This window comes from Equus przewalskii, chromosome 15, assembly GCF_037783145.1.
Source record: "Equus przewalskii isolate Varuska chromosome 15, EquPr2, whole genome shotgun sequence".
NCBI classification, from domain to species: Eukaryota; Metazoa; Chordata; class Mammalia; order Perissodactyla; family Equidae; genus Equus; species Equus przewalskii.
The window spans coordinates 6,273,030-6,295,036 of record NC_091845.1 but is presented as its reverse complement, the minus strand read 5'-3'; the positions used below and the strand labels follow the sequence as shown (position 1 = coordinate 6,295,036).

The window sequence follows — 22,007 nt, the reverse complement described above, 5'->3', positions numbered from 1 at the left end:
AAATAAAGAGCAGCACAGGAGTGCTGATTTGTTTGAATGGCTGCTGAAAAAGTTTGGCTCCTGGGATCATTAATTCGTGTATTAATATTAATAAAATAAATTCCTTTATTGCTAGGACTGTCAGGAATAGCTAAAGACATAACAGATCTGAACCAATAGTGTTCTTTCAGACAACAAATAAAAAAGATAATATTCTGTACAGTTAAGAAGAACAGCACTTAGATTTTTTTCTTTTTTAATGGTTGGACTCCGTTGACCAGTGCCCTTGCTTGCCAGCTGAGTAATGTTTTGGCTTTCAGTAGATGGTTATTTAAGAGCTTTGGTTATGTGCTAGTTCATTAGACTGTGCGTAATTCTTCCTATTAAGTTTTTATTTGTCTTAAATCCCTAAACCATGCAGGAAAACAGAATTATATTTGAGAGACTTTCAGACTTAACCTCTGTCACATGCAGCACTTAACTAGCACCTCTAGGAATTAATAGTTCGAAAGGCACTGCCTCCAAGTTCCCAGCATGTCAGAGCCTCGGTTTCAGAGCCCCAGTTCCTCCCAGATTAGTCATTCTCTTAAAAAAGGAAAAAGTGGGGAAATCATGTACAGAGCAATAGAAAGAGAAAGGAACTCAGCCAGGAGTCAGGAGATCGAGTTCTAGTTCAGGGTTTTGCTATAAATGGCCGTTTGCCTTTGGGAAGTCTCTCGGTTTCAGCTTATTCATACCTGGTCAGAGAATGGTGATATGGGTTATTTCTGAAGACCCTTTAGTTCTGTGGTTCTCAACAAGAGGAAAACAGGAACAGTGGGAGCAGAAACCAGAAAGAAATTGAGGAAACCCAACCAATGTGATTTGGATTAACATTCACCCATGATAACTAATCCAGGAGAACCATGGTGTCTGAAAGGGAGACAGTCAGGAGTGTCAAAAGAAGGAAACAGAATGAAGAAAATAGGCCCTAAAAATTCAGCCTTCTTCCTTGAGCCTTTGTTCTAACCTGTCAAGAACACTGAGATTATCAGGAGAGCCTCGTGAGATGAGACACACATTTTTTCCAGGCCAGTTTTCACTCCAGCAAGATTAGCGAGTGATCGTCTGTGAGGGTAGAGTTGTCTACTATACGAATTTCAGTCTCCCAAATTGGAGAAATCGCCAGAATAATCTGTGCTTTATTAGCCAACTCTCTCATTTCTCTCCTTTAGCTTGCTATTTTATTATTCAAAAGGAGCTCAAAAGTTCGAGCATTCATGTATAACCCTTTCATGACTCTGATATTGAAATGTGGGTGTTATTGGATTACTGAGGAACACTATTGTTCTATTTCTCCATTCAGAAAAGTAAACTTTTAGTACTCTACTTTTTTTCATCATTAAGCGAGCTTCTCCCATCATCTTTGTATTAGACATAGGAGACATGCAATAGATCTAAAACTACATTTAATTATCTGTTTAAAACAGCACTCTTAATCCCATCCTAGATTTGATATGTGGAGCCATTTTTGAAAATTAGAATATATCAAAATAAATTACATTTGATGTATTTCTCCAAAGAAAAATAATTTCTCCTTACAGAAACCGTTCTGCTCCCCTGGAAAAACACTGTGTTCAAGTGCAGTTTTCTTCATTCCATTCTCACCTGTTTCTGCTCGGTCCAATGTGTGAAAAGTACTCGTACTCCTTGAGCAGAGCCCCTTCCAATGCCCCAAGCAATTTTGTTCTCATAATTTATATTATTTTTCTTAAAGAAAGCCCCAACAGTTGTGTACATTTCAGGCCCCACAAATCCTGGATCCATCCTGATAATGTCCTCGATGTAGTAAGCTCTCTTTTCTGTTAAGGGGGGATGCTTATCCAGCCATTTGGTGTAGTATCTGAAGATAAATACCATGTGAGCGCCAAACTAGAAGTGTAAAATCATTAAGACCAAATGTGAAGATGATACAGTTTTTCCTGTAATGACGGATCATCAGATGATACTATACAAGCTAATAGAACATGTAAGGTTTCCATTGCTTTGTAGGAAATACAGAAACATGGAAGCGAGGTACATTTTATGTGGGATGTTTTACCAGAAGTATACTATTAGATTAATGATTCCAGATAAATTCCGCAGACCGAATTCTACCTGTGGTTTAAAGAGGTCAGCTCTCTGTAAAGCAAGCGGCCACTATCTTTTCCCTATGTTTCAGGGTAAGGAGGTGCCCGTGTGAAATGGGCAGCTCTCCAGGCAGACCATGTCTGGTGCTCTCGCTTGCAGTTTGACAGAACTGCATGAAGCATTTATGCACACTTCAAAAATGCAATGAAAACAGCAAAATCAGAAATGACTAGGAAAGACAAAAAAAAAAACCCCACTTAGTGTTCATTTACATGTCAATACCCAGAATTCTCTGCCAGGTCACCACTTTTTCAGAATGCTGAAGGGATTTTTTTAAAAAAACAAAAAAACTAGAATGGTTTGGCATGATGGTGGGGGCTGCTGATTCCTCTCTCTGTCCTTGAGTGTTTACTGCCAGGAAATCCTGACCAACATCGATTGCCAAGGGGTTAAAGTCACATTGTTGTTAAATTGGGAGAGAAAATTAGCAGGATTTTGTGCCCTATGTTCAACTATCACAGAGTTTCAAAAACAGGAACCTGGGGCTTTATATGAGGGGACAGGGGAAGTCGAGGGGAAGAGGCACAGGGTGATTTATCAGGGCATAGTTCCAGATAAATTGCTTACATGGAGGTGCAGAATTTTATGCATACATTCTGTGCCAAAAAGCCGAAGGGTTGAGCAGAAGCTTATCCAGGAGTTGAAGTGGGCAGCTCTGGGCACAGTCTTTCCGCATGGGGAGAGGTGGTGATTTTATGTTCACCTTGTTTGTACTCATGCATGGATGGGTGAACTTTTTAGGTAGCCATACCATTCGATTCTCATGGCAGTAACCAAAGCCAGTATTTCATGAACATAAATTATAAAACACTACAAAATTCTTAGAGGACAGAAACCACATTTTCTTTAGGCTCTATAAAGGTAAATTTTTCTCATGATTAGAATCAGACATTCTGGGGACACTCAGCATATTTTAACTGATGTGAATGACTATCCACTCTGCCCTTTTTCTCTCCTATTAATAATATCAATCCTGAAGCAGGGACAAAAAGTCCATTTCTCTCCTGTTAATAATATCAGTCCTGAAGTAGGAAAAAAAAATCAAGTAGACTGTCCAAAAATACGATAAGCACTGTTCGCTTCTGATTTACTTGACGAATTAGTTAGAGCCACCAGGCAGACTTATTCTTGGGTCCTTACATCTGTTTTCCTTTGGGTTTTGCTAAACAATACAATTGAAGTGATTTTTTTGGTAAAAAAAAAAAAGTGAGAATTTCTAGAATAACTCCAATGAATAGTGTTGAAATAATATGCAAGTTTGGAAATCTGCTCAGGATCTAAGAGTCCTTAGTGTTAGTGTCATTTCCTTCAGTGTAGAACAGATTTATAGTCTGTTTGGTGAAATCGCAGTTTAATAGTTTGGTGAAAATCACAGAGTCATAGTCTATCTCTATTAATAGTTAGAATCTCCAAACCAGTGGGTCTTGAAGCTGGCTACTGCTGCCACTCATCGCACCCACTTCCTCTTGCCAATCGGGAGAGAATTCTCAGCAGCTATGCTCAAAAGAAACTTTATTTTTAATATATCAGAGACTTCATGTTCAGTGTACATGCATGTATGCATGCACGCTCACACATGTCCACATGTACACCATACATACACAAACATACACAGCACACACACATACTGCTTCGGAGAAATGCAACTAAAATATCAAGAGAAGAAATGGAAGCCTCCAATTTAATCCACTCCCCTCAATTGAGACATCTGAGGCCTAAAAAAGATAAATGGCTTTCCTAAAGTCACACAGTTAACCACAGAAACAAAGCTAGAACCCAGATACCCTCAATCTTATTCCAGTGCTTCCAAGTATACACTTATTTGAATAGGACTGGGAGTTTTAACTCCTTCTATAGTTCAGTATATCCACTGTGTGTAAAGTGCTGCCCCTTCTCAATCAGAGTAGCCTTGAGAATTTCACAATGACCACAAACCTTTGGTTAGTTCTATAGATATAAAGAATAACCTTTGCTTATTCTTGAAAATGAAAGAGACAGATCGTTTCATGTCTAACACAACTTGCTTTCAAAATCAACCTATTGCAAGCCTGAGTAACTGATGCCCATGTTTTATTGATTATTTCACCCTTAAGGACAGATATTTTAAAAAATAAGTTCAAAACCCTTTTTTTAAAAATTTTGCCACCTTTTGCAGCGCTTACTCACAGGCCTTATACGTCTGCTCTTTCTGAAACAGATTGCTTCCAGAGCATCAAAAAAAGAATTAGACGTTTTCTTGGCTCAATATTTCTAGTCTACTTTCAGACTCATTTTTTTATAGTTAAGTATTTTTTACTTGCACACTGTGTTTCATTTGAGATCTAGGTAGATTTAATCTAAAACTGCAAGATTACTTTATGCTCAAGTGGGTCTGTTCAACCCTGAGTTGCTGAAATGATTTTTTATCAAAAGAAGGTTAGGAACATATTCCATTGAAAGCCAAGATAAACAATAGATTTTGTATCATTTTAAAAATCAACAGCAAAGACTCTTCCAACAGCAGAAATTGGAACTATTGGCCAGTCGTAGGTAAGGTGTTGCAGTATTGAGTTGAAGGGAAAGAACACCAAAATTGATGAAATATGTTTGGTCCCAGAAGACAATTAGGAGGAATAATCAGGAAATAAGAGTATTTTCTCATTATTTATACGTGTTTTCGACTTTAAAGATTTTAGTTAGCAAAGCAAATGTATGTAAAGAAACTGGGATAATGTTGACTGTGAGTTAGAAATCTCCAATTCAGCCACTTTTCCCCTTGTTTATTTGCAGCCATTTGTTATCTATGACATGAATTCCTTAATGATGGGAGAAGATAAAATCAAGTTCAAACACATCACCCCCCTGCAAGAGCAGAGCAAAGAGGTGGCCATCCGCATCTTTCAGGGGTGTCAGTTTCGCTCAGTGGAAGCTGTGCAAGAGATCACAGAGTATGCCAAAAGTATTCCTGGCTTTGTAAACCTTGACTTGAACGACCAAGTGACTCTCCTAAAATATGGCGTCCATGAGATCATTTACACCATGCTGGCCTCCTTGATGAATAAAGATGGGGTTCTCATATCAGAGGGCCAAGGATTCATGACAAGGGAGTTTCTAAAGAGCCTGAGAAAGCCTTTTGGTGACTTTATGGAGCCCAAGTTTGAGTTTGCTGTGAAGTTCAATGCACTGGAATTAGATGACAGCGACTTGGCAATATTTATAGCTGTCATTATTCTCAGTGGAGGTAAGAATCATCTTTTGATCTTGCATGAAGGAGGGTGGGATGGTGGTGGGCTGACTGAAAGAATTTCTGCTTTCCTTAGTGTTAGTCTGTGTTCCTTTTCTTTCTGAACTTACTGAACTTTTCATGCAGGAAATGCCAGTGGCATAATGCCATGAGAGCGTCACTACATGTAAAATACCAAGAAAGAACATTATAGGTTTGCTGTTTGAAGGCTGTGGGTAACCCAGGTTCTTTTCTTTTATTCTCATAATATTTTTTTCCAGTGAAATCGAAACATGGAAGACAAATGCATTCTTCTCCTTTTCCTTCCTTGTGTTTTCCCCTTCCTTTCCAGAAGGCCAATCGAATCTTTATTTCATTTAAGTAATTGAGATGTATAACTTTGCTTGAGACAATGCTCACTTGGCATAGAGAAAGCATGACTAAGTGTTTTTGGTCAAATTTTGCTCCCGCCCTGCCATCAGTAAGAGATTACTTTGAATTGCTTTCCTCATACCAGGAATCAGGAATCAAGTCTACTGACCTTAGTGTACTCTGTCATGTAGATTCCTCTGACCACTTCCCTTAAGTACCTTTGTGAGGTGGTTGGCTGTGATTATGAATGCAATCTGAACCAGAGAACACACAGCAGAGAAATAAACTGAGTTACTTAACAATTCATTGTATTTTTGGTCTTGCAAGTATGTGATCTAACTAACCAACTCCAAAAGCGAGGTTTTATGCTAAATGCTACTTTCGCTGGCCTCTCACATGTTTCCAAATTGAGTAGAAGAAAGTTTTACTCTCAACTCTCGCCATAAAAATTGTTTTGAAGTGATGAGTTTTCATTACTGAAATGGACTTCAGATGAGCTTTTTATGTGTCTTCTTGAGAATATTCCCTGTTTGTGAAAACTGATGTGTGGCAGGATAGTGGTCCTATAGATATAAGCTGTGTGTAAATGTGCGGGTTATTATAAAGAGCACAATCCACTCTGCAGTCCTTTCTTGTCCAAATACTTGAGAGAGGAATGCTTCTGAAACCAGGTGCATAGTGTATTAGTAATAATAATTATAGCAAATACGTATTAAGTGCTTACCGTGTGCCAGGCAGTGTTCTGAGCACTTCATACACATTCATGTACTTCTCACAACTCAGTGACGTAAGTCCTGTTTTGCAAATGAGAAAACCAAAGCACTGAAAGGCTCCATCACTTGCTCAGGCTTACCCAGGCAGCAAAAGATGGAGCCAGGATGGTGAACTCAGGCAGTCTGGCTCCAGAGTCGGTACCAATACTGCCCTTACAGGATGAGGGTACAGATAGATAACCATATAGCACAGGTGAACTGTGGAGCCCCAAGTCCAGTGTCAACTTGGAAATCATTTAAAAATGTTCTTTTTGGTGTTATGTTTAATATAACAAAAATATACTCTCCAACATGTTTTAATATCTTGACCAAATCTACTTCTTAAACAAATTACCCCTTGAGCCTCTGGGATCTGTGATTAATTCAGCAAAGGAGAATGAGATTCCAGTTCGAAGTTCATTGGGAGAGAAAGATTGAATTTTGAAAAGCCAGATTAGAAAACAAGTTGATATGGTTTAACTAGCTAACATTTTAAGGCACATTTTATTTTAAATGAAAGATAGAAATGTAGTTATTAACATCTGATATATTTCTGAGATTTTCCTAAGCATACGATATATACCATGTTTATATTCCTTTTTTCACTTAATCATTTTCCCATGTCATTACATACTCTTTGTTAATATTTTTTATTGATTTTTTTTAAATAAAAGTAATGCATGGTCATTTTATAATTCAAAATTACAGAAGGTGTAAGTGAAAAGCAAAGGTCTCTATCCTCAGAATAAAATGGGATTAACAAAGTCCTATTTCTCCTACCAAAGAGTTCCTATGCCTGTGCCCAGCATTTTTAATAACTATAAAATATTCCATTTTATAAAGGACCATTCCATACTAAATTATCTCCCTGTTTATGTTTAGGCTACTTATAATTTATTATAAAACCCTATAGAGAAGAATATAGAAAACTGTGTTCTAAATTTTGCTGTAATGAACATTCTTATATGTAAATTTCTGTTCAGATTTCAGATTATTTTCTCATTCTAGGTTACCAGAAGTGGAATTTCTGGGTAGATAGCTATGAACATTTTTAAGTCTTTTCTTACACCATTGCCAGATTCTTTTCCATGAAGTTTGTACCAGTTTATACTTCCCCCACAGATACTAAGGGAGGCATTTGAAATAAGCCATTCAGAGATGCTTAGTTTCTAACCAGAAAAGGTCTAGACAAGAAACAATCGTGATAATTCTGGGCTTTCTGAAGCTGAGCAATGTTGTTTTAGGAGCACATGAGACAACAGTGTGGTTCCATCTAGAAAAATGCCATTACTGCCCATAACTCACAGGCTAGATTATTTAAAAATCAGTGAGTCCTTTGGCCTTTAATATTTTCATTACTAGGTGAAAAAATAGCTGTGTGAATAGCTTGAGTCAATGTAATAGATACTGCGGGATGTGGCTTTCGGTTATGGAAATTAAAGGTGGTAGGTAGCCTTTAAATGTAGATGTTGTGTAAGTGAGTTTCTTTTAGCCTTACAGACTGGCCTTCAGAGTGGCCAATATCTGGATCTCACTGGAGACTCACAGCAAGAGAAATAGGTTAAAATCTTATATCTGAGATTATAATGAGAAGAAAACCCTGTGAATAATTTTAAACTTCCTTAAAAAAAAACCCAGAATTTACCATTGACTAGTTCCCATATCACAAAAGGCAAATCGTTCCCTGATCAGAGTTTGCTCTACCTACAGGCAATAGATAAGAATAGATAAGAATGAATAAGCTGGGCGCCATGTTTGTTCAACACACAGGAATTCAATTCTCTTCTTTACTCAGAGAAGCTGATTGGGTAGATGCCAGAGAAAGAACTGCTCACGTTGCTCCTAGTCCAAAGCCTGATTCCAGTAGGATCAGAATCCTAGTCCTCTGTAGGTGGTGAGATCAATATCCCAGACTGTAGTTTATTAGAGTATGACATATAATTTCTCAATTAGTTTTAATTTTTTTCCTATCCTGGATTTTCCAGGGAGGGAAAACATTCATGTAGGCAAGAGGCTTTGATCCGGTAAACAAATTTCTGATCCTACCTGATCTTAACAAGAGTGATTATTTTCTCCTCTGCACTTTATTCTGAAGTCTGTAGATTTAGTGATTTCAGAAAGAAGGGCTTTTGGCAGAGTTGACCTCATTCTGAGCTAGCCTTAGAATCACAGAAGAGCTTGATTCCAGTGAAGGCACTGTGACCCTTGACTGAGGAAGAACAGGGAGATGGGCATCATGTAAGAGTGGGCTATAAGGAATTGGGGAGATCAAACGGGGGTGGCCCAAGAGGACCTAAAGGGGATTTTTTGGGTGAAAGTACCTGATTTGACCCAACTAAGTATTTGCTGAGGAAACTGGAGTTGCTTTAGTAAGATCACTGTCACTCAAGTTCAACCCTAGAAACTGCTGATATCATTAGATGTGGTACTTCGATTGGCCTGGTGCTTAGCATCTCTGCTGTTTACTCAGCAATCAGACCAAGCTTGCTGAGAAAGTTGACCCAGTTCTTCTTAAGTTTTTCTCCTCTCTCTCTTTCTCCTCTGAGCTTGAGGCAAGAACTGAAAAGAACAAGAACACTCCAGAACCAGACAAAGGACAGTACTTTGTAGCTTTTTAAGAGCATTTCATATACATTCTCTCATTAGATCCTGACAGTTCTCTTGGATTTTTATTCTCATTTCATAAGAAGAAAAGTGAGGATCATATACTTAAGTGATTTGTCTAAGATGGAACAACTAATGAGCAGTAGAGCTAGGACTGAAACCCAGATATCCTACCTGTCACCTCCAGGGCCCTGTCTGCCACATACCCTGCCCTCTCCCTCCCTGCTAGTGGGTCATGGTCAACGCCCTCACACTTGCGTTGGTGGCCACAATCTGTGCTCCCCTCCCCATACCCTAAGGTATGGGCCCATCATCCAGAAGTAGTGCTTCCTCTGTAATCGTGGTAAGTAATAGCTTCCTTTGCTCCCTCTGGTCTCACCAACTCGATGGGTGGCGTCAAGAGTAATAAAACTGCCTCCAGCAAGGGCATGTTTGCAACTGGCGCCACAGCATCATGCCAGCCGCGCTAGCAAACTCCCAAAACCTACCCAGCAACCAAAGCCAAGTGTACACTCCAGTGGACTCTTTGCCCCCTTGAGCGTTTCCTGTCTAGTGAGGGAAAGCAAAGGACGCTTCCAGCTGGAACTCTGCAACAGGAAAAAGCCCTTTTTATTAATTCAAAACAGTTTGGAATCCATTATAGTTCTTCCCAAACTTCCAAGATATGGGGGAGGAAATTTAGTGGATTTTACAATATATTTTTCAAGGTAGATTGCTATCGCCTTCCCAGTGACAGAGAAGCTGTAAATATTGGTACAATGGCCACAGATGGCATCCAGCCTCCTCGTTTACCCTCTTGAGTCTGGCTTGGTTATGCAAACCACCTATATGGCAGCTCCTTCTTTTTCCAGCAATCCCAGCCATGTTCTTTCTCTGTGAAGCAGTTTTGGACAGCTGCTCTTGAAGGGATCATGTGCATTTCTGCCGTTGAGTGGGCAGGAGGGAGAATAGGGTGGAAGAAGGGGGGCTTGTTCTCATAGCTGTGCATTTGCAGATCAAGGAAGAGGTGATATTCTATGACAACTGGGTAACTCCCAGTCTTCTCAGGTCAGTAACCTGGGGCCCCTGTTTCTTACCCTTGGTCATGACTATATATGTGCACAGGTATATACTTTTCAATTTGTTGGAATTAGAATAGAATCAAAGCACAGCACCTGGCCCAGAATAGATACTTAATAAATGCTTGTTGAACAAATAACAATCTGAAATAGTAATAATAATAGCTGCCATTTGTTGAATACATCACTGTGTGCCAGAGTGTGTGCTAGGCGCTTTATGTGCGTTCATAATCTTTGTTTAATCTTTCCTGCAGCTCTGCAAAGTCTGTTATTATCCCCATTTTACAGGTGGAGAAAACAGAAGTTTAGAGAGATAAAGCAACTTGCCCAATTAATGGGGCCAAGGTTCAGAGTTTCTCTGACCTTAAAACTGATGCCCTTAATTACTACTGCCTTTTGTGTATTGAGATGTGGAAACATCTCAACTAATTACCTGGGTCTTGGAGTTCTTTGGCAGTTATGAAAAACTACCTATTTCCATATTGTCTCAACATTTTAATCAAGAATTTCCAGGTTATAGTCCAGATATTACTTACTAATATCCAAAGCCCTTATCAAGACACCATTTTTAACCTAACAAAATTATACCCTAGGTTTGAAAATTGCTGTGGGAAGGAATGGGGCCCAGTGATAAGACGGGAGATTGATGCTACATTCTTAAACTTGTTCAGGTGGCATGGCCCCTGGAAATAATGGCACTGTTTGCAGAGCTCCCCACAAAAATAGACGATAGGCTTTAAGTAACTAAGTAAATACATATGTACTTAATCAGATACCATCTTATACCAGGTTCTACTAGAGATCAGTAGTTGCAGAAAAATTTATGAGAGAAATTTAAAATTGTTAAAATACCATCCAGTAACTTAATTTTTCCTGCCCTTTGGATACAAACAATCAAAACGACACTCACCCAGTCGTAGCAGCAGGACACCTCATCCAGCTCACAGACATTCATGCTCCCGGCTCGGAGTTTGAGGAGCTTGGGCTTTGTGAGAGCTCTGCCCCTCTTCCCCTGTCATGACCGCCCTTCACAATCTTGCGGATATTTCCAGCCCATGTGTAATCTCACCATTTTAGCGCAGAGGTATTTCTACAAGGTAAAATGGACCATACAGCTCTCCTCTAGAACAAACGACAGAGTGTACATGCCTGAGTAGACCTATGCGTTTCTTGAGGAAACTCAAGCTTACGGGGCCTCTGATTCTGCTTGGCCAACGGGCCCTCACGTCTCCTTTGTCTGTTAACATCATTAGTACCAGTTAACTGGGAGGAGACAAAACCCAAAATAGTTAAAAACTTAGGTGGTAAAAAGACTATGAACAACAGTAGCCCAACTTTCTTCTGCTCTCCTATGACGGTTAAACATCCAGCTACCTTATCCGTACAGCTTTTTTAGACAAGACTCATTCTGGCGCCTGAGTGGTGAAAGCTGTCGTTTCTCTGACTCTTGCTATTGAGAATGAACAAGGACATCTGATTTCTGATTATGTGGTCTATATCCCCCATCTGTGCCATGACTGTGTCAGAGAGTAATACATTCATTTATTAATTGAAGAATATTGAATGGGCACTACACTGTGCCTCCGTGATGTCTGACGCTCTTCTCTGCCACCCTCTGCTCTTCCCACCATGCTGCCCGTGGGAAAACCCTGTCAAGTGGCCAGGATGGCTCTGAGTAATGACTCAATTTGAGTTATCTAGAAATGCCCCATTAGTTCACTCTTTTCATAACCTTGTGGACTTGGTTTAGACAGAGGTGAGGTATATTTATGAGTTCTCAACTGACTCCCAAATTCTGTAAACCAGAGATCTGTGGGTGGGGCAGGGGATAGGGAGAAGATGAAACGTACTAGAGTCATGTGAGAAACTTAAAAAATACACACACACACACACATACATACACTCCCACAGACTTTTGTTGTTTCTGGATGTAGAAGCATCTTTATCTATGACTGCTTCAGAAATAAAATCTCCTCCTCACCCAGGGCCTAGTAGGCTAGGGTCATTTTAGTGAGCGAGCAAACGATTATATTTGACCTCAGAGGCAGACAAGGGATTGAAAGCCAAACTGCTGAGTCATTCCTGTCACCACACTGGCAGTCTTGGAAAAGGTTCAGTCAGTCAGTCAGTGGGCTGCTTTTTGGAGCACTTTATCATTTTGGGTTCTCACAATGTGTGTTTAAACTCTGGGTGACCTCAGGCAGCCTTCCAGACTGGCACAACTCACCAAGACATTCAGACAGATCATCTGCAAGTGAGGAAGAATGAAACCGAGGACCAACAGAGAGGCCAACAGGTGGTGAAGGAATCATGCGCCCCTATGGAAAGCGCCCGCTTCACAAATACGTAAACCAGAAGAGGCAGGGTGGGGCGCTGGAAAGCTCTGGAATCACACAGACAGCCCGAGTTCAAAAGCCCCACTCCACCAATTAAATTACTAGATGTGTGATTTCAGGCAATTATTTACCTCCCTGAGCCTTAATTTCCTTATCAGTACCCTAAGTAAATGAAATAACATTCTGTGAAGCCTCTGGCACAATGCCTGGGACATGGTAAGCACACGATAAATGCTAATTTTCCTTTTCCCCCTGTGTGATATAATTTGAACTAACTCCTTGCAATCCTGCCAGTCAAATTGCTTGAAATTCCACCAATAGTCATTCTTAAAATCCCTTATTACAATATAAATACCCCTAGGGAGATATCAGCTAATCCCTTTATCAGCTATCATTTTAAGGGGATTAGATTGTGGATTGAGAACAAAACAAAAGAGAAAGAGATACTGGAGGAAGGGGGAGGGGCCTGAAAGTTGAAGGGCGAACTCTAGGCGGCCTTACTGCTGAAGGAGATGGGGACAGCAGCAGTGTGGTGGGTTTCCACACTCCCAGAGTTCTGATGAAGTTAGGGGACATTACGTGTGGAGAGGGCATATTCAGAGATTAGATTAGATCACACCAGTGTTTGAGATCGCGGGTTCTTAAAGACACTGGAAAGGAAGACATGGGGTGGGGGTAGTTGCAGAGAGTTAATACGTGGCCACTTTTTATTTTGGGTTTGCTGTTGGCATTTCTGGGAGTTGAGGAAGCAAGGAAGACTAGTTGGATTAGGAGCACGAGTGTCAGTCTCGATGGGAAAGAAGAAATCATTCTCCATCTTTCCACTCCAGCCTTTTTCCTGTGCCTGCCACCCACCCCCCATTTCCAGTTCTAGTCGGAGCCAGTGTTGCACATCGAAGGAGCAGAAATTGATCTCCATCCCTTGACTTGAGGGAAGAACACAGTGATCTCTTAGTCCTGACACAGAAAAGGGAGCGAACTGTGGCTGAGCTCCAGTGGAGTGACCTCAGAGCACTCTAACCCCAGGGGGAAAGGAGATAGGAAAGGCAAGGACTTCCCATGGGCAGGATGCAAATCTCAAGTCCTGTTTCCATTCTGAAAGACCTGGAGATAGAGCAGAGCCCAAGCTCAGTCCACTGGAGGTGCCACTGAGGGGTGAAAAGAGTTTTTATTTTTGGAGGAAGATTAGCCCTGAGCTAACTACTGCCAATCCTCCTCTTTTTGCTGAGGAAGGCTGGCCCTGAGCCAACATCCATGCCCATCTTCCTCTACTTTATATGTGGGACGCCTGCTACAGTATGGCTTTTGCCAAGTGGTGCCATGTCCGCACCCAGGATCCGAACTGGCAAACCCTGAGCCGCCGAGAAACGGAACGTGCACACTTAACCGCTGCGCCACAGGGCCGGCCCATGGAGAGAACTTTGAACACAGCAAAGAGGAAAGTGCTACCCACCTGGTAACTGGGTAGCTTTGTGTTCTGTGTGTGGTTTGGGAGGCGGCTTTTTGGCTGTGGTAGTTGAGTGCTTGGGATGAGAGGAAGTGGGGTGGAATTGCTACCTAATGGGCAGATAGAAGAAGATATTGCCTGGGCTTGGTTTCACCGTGGTGGTTTCTCCCTCCACCATCCTGGCTAAATGGTGCGTGCAAGTGTTGTGAAGAGCAGTTGTCAAGTGGACATAGGCAGAGAGCATTTATTAGACTATTGTTTAAACAATAGTTTAAACAGGGAAATGTTAGGATGTTAACCCTCTTCAGGGTGGAGGACTCTACCAGAGACAAGTGCGTTCACAGTAGAATGTGCTCGTTACAGGTGATCTTTGTCTGTTGGGTAAGCATGCACAAGATTTCTAAGTTACGTAGTTCCGTTCCCTGATAGCAGCAGTCAACCTCATTTCTCCTAAAATCTTCCCTTGCTCAGACTTCTGATTAATTTAGGCCCTGCTAGGATTCCTAACGCCAAATCCCCAGCAAGGTGCAGTCCCAGGGGTGAAAGGGGAGAAAGATCTGGAAGGTGGTGTGGAGGGATGGCTGAGAAGAAGAGAGCAATTAAGAGAGAAAGAATAGGAAAGATAGAGGGCCCAGGACAATCAGAGAAATGAGAGGAGAAGAAAGGTAGGAGGGAAAAAGAGGCGGGTGATATTATCCTCTTCTACTTTTATAAAGAGAAATAGCTAACTTACTCTGTGTCAGACACTGCTCTAAGCACTTTCCATCTGTTAATTCGTTTAATCCTCTCAACAACACTGTGAGTTGGAATACTATTATGCCTCCACTTTTTAAATGAGGAAACTGTGGCACAGAGAGGTTAAGGAATTTGCCCAAGATTATCCAGCAAGTAAATCTTAAGGTTGGGATCGCAGCTGCTTCTCATTAAACCAGTAGTGCTTGCTCTTGGCTGCATGTTAGAATCACCTGGAAGCTTTTAGAAATATTGATGGTCATACCTCAGGCCAAGTCAATCAGAATCTCTAAAGATGGGACCCTGGTATTAGTTTGCATGTTTTTAATCTCCCCAGATGATTTCAATGTGTAGCCAATGTTGAGAATCGCTGCGCTCGATCAAGTCCCAGTTGAAATTTAAATATGAAAAGAACACATGTGAAACTTTCTTGCATTATTCTTTCCAAGAGGTAGGATGGTGGGCCAGAATTGCTGTGGGCCTTACCAGAGTTTACCAAAGATAAACTTGGCTGAAGTCACAGTTTTGCTTAATGCCCATGATTCTCATGGTTAGATCAGAAAAGTGCCACAGAATCCCTAAAACCATCTTCAAGGATGAGTGAATTTGGGCATCGTGGCTGCTCTGTTTTGTTATTGTTCTTAAACTATCTTGTTTACGTGCATTCAACTACAAAAATGAGAACTTGCCCAAACCCCCAAACATGTGTCTGCATCAGGAATTATTTTCTTGTGCTCCTGAATTTAGCCTCTTACCAATAACCACTCAAAAATCTTCCATTTCCCAGCTGTGTATATGCCACCCCACCTCTGCTTCCACTCCTGACCCCGTCCCTTTGGAAACTGCCTTTATTTGAACAAACACAGAGAATAGTAATCTCTTATAAAGTTCCCTTACCTAACTCATTCTCACCATGACCTTATGAAAGAAATACCGTTGTTGTCTTAAAAATTAATCCCAAACCCAGAAAGATTAGATGACTTGTCCAAAGTCACATGGAAGCTAAGTGGAGGAGAGACAGGACTCAAATCAAGTCTTGAGTTTCCAAATCCGTTGCTCTTTTTCACATGTCTGTGATCTTCGGAAGCAATGGAATAGAGGAGATTGGAGAGGACGTGTAAACAGAAGTGAAACAGCAAGGTGCAGAGTTCTCTAAGGAGCCCCACCTCCCTTCAGTGTTCACCCCACCTGAACGAAGGTCTTCTGTCCAGGGATCAATTTACAGCTGCCCAGCTATCAGACTTCTTTTTTCTAAATGCCCTGGGGACAGTCTTTTTCAGATGAGCCTCCATCAGAAAGACAACAGAGAAATATTGGAAAAAGCTATGACAGCAGCTTCTAGAATAGAGGCACAACCATCCACTTTGGTTTTTCTGCCTCTCCTTCGGGAGACCCTATTGTAGCCATCTGGTTCCTTAACTGAAACACCTCCTGAGAAAATCTGTGCTGGGGAAATGCCTAGCCCAGGTGGGCAGATCCCAGGAGGTTAAAGAGAATTTGAATCTGCTTCAGATAAGCTCTCCACTTAATGGAACCAGATCTGGATAAGATGGGAGCTTTGTAGATTTGCCCATAATCAGCAGTGCTCTCTAATCAATTCCAGCACTGTGTGAATGGAGACCGGAAAGGTTTCTTTCCCAGTTCTTTGCAGCCTGGGGAGTAAGGAATCAGTAATTGACTCCAGCTTCCTCAAGTCCTGGAGTATGTGAGTCAACATGCGCTTTCCCAAAAGGGCCTTCTAGGCAGCCTAGGCCAGTAAAGGAGGTCCCTTGACTCTGATCCTATTCCAGACCTCAACTGTAACCCTCAGCAAGGTGCCGGGAGAGGATCTCAGGCGAGCCTTCTAAGAACAATATCTTAGCAGGCACTGGGCTGAAGGGAGTGGAGAGGGGCGGGAAGGGACTAAGGGCGGCTCTGGGTGTTTAGACAGATTTCTGTGGCACGTTTGTGGGACCATCCTTAGCTCAGTATGGGTTTGACTGTGAGTGAAAGGAAAATGGAAAGAGAAAGAAAAGAGGGGAATAGGGAGGGTCTTGTAGCTGACTGGAGGGTAGAGGGTGGAGAGAAACTCTGAAAAATCCCTTTTGCCCTTGACCCTAGGGATTGCTTAGGACCAAAGAAAGCTTTTTTGCTTTTTAAATAAGCGAAATGTTTAACGTGTGAGCCTGTTAATACACTTTTCTAATTAGGTTCTGAATTTATTTCCCCAGTTTAATTATGTGAATTATGTAAAGGAAATTACAAATAAGAATAAAGCTTAGAACTTTTGAATTAGGGTCTTAGAGATCATCCATCTAGTCCAATCCATCTAGTTCATCTCCTTGCATTTACAGAGGAGAAAATCGAGGCCCCGTGAGCTTAATCAGTTTGCCCGAGGCCACAGAGCTGGTCAGTGAAAGACCTAGAAGTAGAAATACGACTTTCTCCACCCTGCTGCGCTCCGTTTTGCCTTGACTGAGGCTCAGTAAGGGGGACAAATCTGTAAATGATCTAACTTGTCACTGGAGAAAATATAAATCAGTGGCCACAAACTTCAGCCCTTTAGCCAAACTTCATCCCTCACATCATAAAAAGTAACTTGCCAAAGAAGGATTTGAAAATCCAAACCAGATCCTTCTCCACTCCTGGAGGGGCCAGCCCCCTTATAGGGCACCAAAGCCAAGTGCTCCCAGAAACCTGATCCCCTGCATTTCAGGGTTTGCTTGTTTGAACTGTCATGATAAATGAAACCCAACTAGATTAATGTAATCTCTTCAGCAGAAGTTTTGACTCCACTGATGCTGCGCAGGAGGAAGGAGAAGGAGAAAAGGCTCTAAGGCTCGTGCCCCGGCGAGCAGAGGGTTCTAACCAAGCTCCTCCCAGCCCACGGAGGAGCCACATTTAACGCCTATCTTGACACAGAGTGCTGCCGCTTCAGATGCACATGCCTTTGTGCTGCCAGGGGCCTTTGAAATCTGGAACATTTGTTAAGGGGAAGCATCAGCAATCATTAAACTAAAGGCACGAATCCAGGTCCTGGTGTTCCTTGAAGTGTCAGGGGTTTTCTTTATTGCACAGAAACTGTGAGAAAGGCACAGCTCCTCCAGGGGCATGATTCTGTAGGCCAGGACTAAATCATTTGTTTCCTTCTCAGAATCTGAGATTTTTGCTGATGGTTTCAAAATTAAATGCTGAAATTAAAAAAAGAAGAAGAAGAAGAAGAACACTTATTCAAGCCAATGGGATATGTTAGAAAGCTAGGGAAAAAAAATCAAACCAAAGGTAGCTTTCCTTCTGTGATTAAAAAGAACAAAGAAACTTAATTTAAGAGAACGTTTAGAGTTCTGAAAATCCCCCCGAGACTATTCTAATGTTGCCCTCCTGTCCATCACCTCGATGGACAGAGGTTACTGGAGTTTGTTAGCTACAGGAAGACACTGTTTCCAAGAGACTTCTTCATTGTGTAGTGATCCTGCCTTTAGGTTTGTTCACCAACCGGGAGAATTGTACTTTTCAATCTAAGAGTCTTGGCCAGAACAACCTTCTAACTCATTAACTCAGCCAGCTGGGTGCTTGCTGTTCCCACTGGAGGTTCAGAGATGATCAGGACATAGTCTCTGCCCTCTGATACTTCGTGGCCTAGTAGGGGAGATAAACAAGAAGGTCAGTACTTAGAATACAAGGTAATACGAGTTACAAGTATAGCGTTTGGAATCAGACAGACTTAGATTCAAATTTCAGCTCTGCCATTTCACTTGCATTTACTAGCAAGTGGCAAATCTTAGGCAAGATTTAACTCCTTTCTATAAATCTTCATTTTCCCCTCTATAAAGCACTGACCTTAACAGATACATTGTGGATAAAGCCCTTAGTACAATCTTTGGAAAATGGTAAGCACTCAATAAATGTAAACTACTTTTAGATTGATTGAGGGGTTTGTAGGGTGCCTGGGGGTCCAGAGAAAGCAGATTGGAGGAACAGGGAAGAAGAAGGGATAACGTCAAGGAATGCCCCCAGGACATAATGATACGGGCTATGTTTTGAAGAATATGTTGAAGTCAGTAAGATGGGTGAAGGGAAGGTAAGCCTGTTTCAGGCAGGAGGAGCAGAATCTGCCTAAGCACAGAGTTGTGACAGAACAGAGGGCGTTTGAGAGACTCGGTGTGGAAATAGCTCAGTATGGCTGGAGTGAAGGGATAATTACAGAAACTGGGGCTAGAGGGTGAAGGTTATTAAAAGGTAAGTTAAAATTCTTAAGGAGTACTTTAGTTTACAGTGATGGGAGAGAAGAGTTAAAATTAGAAAAAGAGGGTGAATAGCCTTCAAGAGCTAAAATTTAGAATCAATGCAAGGTATCCAGTGAGTGTCCTGAATGTTGTACATAAACCCTGCACCCCTCTGGTGAGCCTGAATGAGAAAAGCTTATATTCTACCACAATGCAACAAAAGAAATGAGAAATTAGAAAATAAAACTTAGAAAACAAAAACAAACACCCAAACTTTCCCCTTCAAAAATTGAAAACATTCTTCTGTATAACTCTTAGATTAAAAATGAAATCAGAAGAGTGAGACAGACTGTTTAAAAAAGAACTATGAGAGTCTTATTTACAAAGCCTATGGTATGAAACCAGAGTGACACACAGAGGAAATCTTAGAGCTTTAAATGCATCTGTCAGCAAACAAGAAATACTCAAACTCAACGAATGAAGCATTCAACTCAACTAGAAAAAGAGAAAAAAATAAACCTAAAGACAGTTAAAAGCATGAATTAGTTAAATTGAAAACAAAATGCAATTTTTAAAAACAGAGTTGATTAATAAAACCAAAAGCTGCGCTTTTTTTAAAAAACAAAAGGTAAATAAGCCTTTGGAAAATCAGATTTCTAAATGAGAGAATACACAAATAAAATGCATTCAGTTAACGGGGTATAAATAGAAATAATAGGAAATTTCAGATTCTAAGAGAATATCATGTAAAATTTCATTCCAACATAAATTACTAAAATTTTACTTATAAGTAGTAGAAAGCCTGAAGAGATAAAAACTATAGAAGAAAAATTAAAGATAGTTAAAGATTTACCACCAGGCTCAGCTGGTTCTGCCAATGAATTCCTAGAAACTATCAAGGAAGAGATCATTACTATGTAGAAACAGGAGGAAAACTTCACAACTTAGTCTATAAGGCTAGGTAACATTTACTACCAAAATGGGCAAAGGATGGCACAAAAAAGAAGACATTGGACCAATCTCTTACAAATTTAAAAACCCTAAATTATTAGCATGTGAGTTCAAGGATGTAAGGAAATCTATTAATAAAATTCACTATTCTAGATTAAGGTAAAATCATATGGTCTTCTCTTTAGATAAAATTTAGATAAAAAATTTAAAAGCATTTGATTAAATGCAACAGCATTCCTGACTAAAACAAATTAAAAACTTTAAAACTCTTGGAAAGCCAGGAGTAAGATATGTCCACCATAATCCATAGTAAACATCATACTTGTGGTAAAGCATTAGAAGCATTTTCTTCAAGGTTAGGAATAACACAAAAATGTCTCCTACCACTACTATTGTTTAATCCATATTATAGGTAATAGCCAATGCACTATGGCAAGAAAAAGAAATAGGAGGTGTAAACACTGGAAAAGAAGAAATAACTAAAACTGCCATTATTTACAGATGTAATTGTCTATCCAAAATAGAACAAAAAATCCATCCTAAAAACTATTTGAATTGACTGGAGTTCAGGAAAATGGAATAGATCAATACACTAAAGTCAATATTTTTTTCTAAAATCAGCAGTGATATATTAGCAAATATAATGAAAAAGAAGTATAGAATACTATAAAGAAGTAAAAGTAAAATAAGTAAAGGATATTAAAAAGTATTTAAAGATAAATCTAACAAGATCTGCATGATGAAAAACATAAAAAGCTTAAAAGTAATTTAAGCTCATCATTTAAAGTTCAAATATGGAAAATATAAAGAAAAAATGAAAATCACCTACAAGCTCACCACTCAGAAGAAACTGGTATTAAAATCTGGGGGTCTATCCTTCCAAACTGTAACAGTATTTAAAAACTATGTCTTATCTCTTTGAAAATGTGTATTCTATATTAAGCAAAAAAGAAGACAGAGCTTGTTTCAAAAGCGTATTTAAAGCTGTAGTGAGAAAGTAAGTAGAGGTTATGAAGTACAGACTCATCAAGAAGGAACAGAAGTGGCAGATGAGGTTTCTGAGTGGGTGGAAACAATGGCAGAAGAGTCCTCACCCTGGGGAGAGGATTGCCTTGCTACCATGTTGTGTCGACTGGTTCCACAGAGTTAGTCCTGGTCAGGAAAGGAATGCCCCTGGAAAAAGCTGTGGTGGTCTTGATTTCATTCCATCCTCCTGTATACAGTTCTTGCCTGCTCTCTACTTAGCCTCCTTCCCCACCTTATTTTAGAACCAAAGCAAAACAAACCAACAGAAAGACAGGTGAGTAGTTTGGCTGACTATGCCTCAGATGTGCGACCCAAGAATTCTGTAACTGAACCTCCTGTTCTTCTGCTCTCCCAGACCGCCCAGGTTTGTTGAATGTGAAGCCCATTGAGGACATACAAGACAACTTGCTGCAAGCCTTGGAGCTCCAGCTCAAGCTGAACCACCCCGAGTCCTCTCAGCTCTTCGCCAAGCTGCTCCAGAAAATGACAGACCTCAGACAGATTGTAACAGAACATGTGCAGCTATTGCAAGTCATAAAGAAAACAGAGACAGACATGAGTCTTCACCCACTCCTACAGGAAATATACAAGGACTTGTATTAGCAGAGAAGTCCTGATTTGCTGACAACGTCCCCTTTTTCCAATTGCACTATTATTTTGAGGGAAAATCTGACACCTAAAAAATTTACTGTGAAAAAGCATTTTAAAAAGAAAAGGGTTTAGAATAATAGATCTATTTTATGCTTATTGTTTATAAAGATACATTTACAATTTACTTTTAATATTAAAAATTACCACATTATGAAATTGCTGGTTGTATTTGAAGACTGAGTCTGATGTGTGCCCCACCCCGTCCCTCCTGGCTTTTTTCCCTTTTATTTCCTTCTCATTCTTCCCTCCCTTCCTTCCTTTCCTTGCTTTTCTTTCTTCTTTCTTACACTTTTTTAAAAAATGTGAATGGAACTGCTGATCAACTTTCACAGTAAATTAATTTCTTACTCTCAATGTATAACTTCTCTGAACCCTCCGTCTGCTTTAACAGTCACAACTAAGAAGGGAAGGAGCACCTCAGGACCAAAAGCTGCTCCAAGCAGGTGTTTCTTAACCTGGATGTGCTAACTTGGGGCACATCCCTGCCAAGAATTCAATCTTCCACAATCTCAACCAAGATTTT

General features: G+C 40.4%; 1 protein-coding gene across 8 annotated transcripts in view; it reads left to right on the top strand.

The window, feature by feature from the left end:
* The window catches only part of PPARG (peroxisome proliferator activated receptor gamma), a 130,389-nt gene extending 108,749 nt beyond the window's left edge, over positions 1–21,640 (top strand). For all 8 annotated transcript variants that reach the window (XM_070576488.1, XM_070576489.1, XM_008525651.2 and 5 more), the window contains 2 exons: positions 4,918–5,368; positions 21,189–21,640. In XM_070576488.1, the coding sequence (XP_070432589.1) occupies positions 4,918–5,368; positions 21,189–21,436 (699 nt within the window). In that variant the 3' untranslated portion in view covers positions 21,437–21,640. The remainder of the gene's footprint in view (positions 1–4,917; positions 5,369–21,188) is intronic.
* The last annotated feature ends 367 nt before the right edge of the window (positions 21,641–22,007 follow it).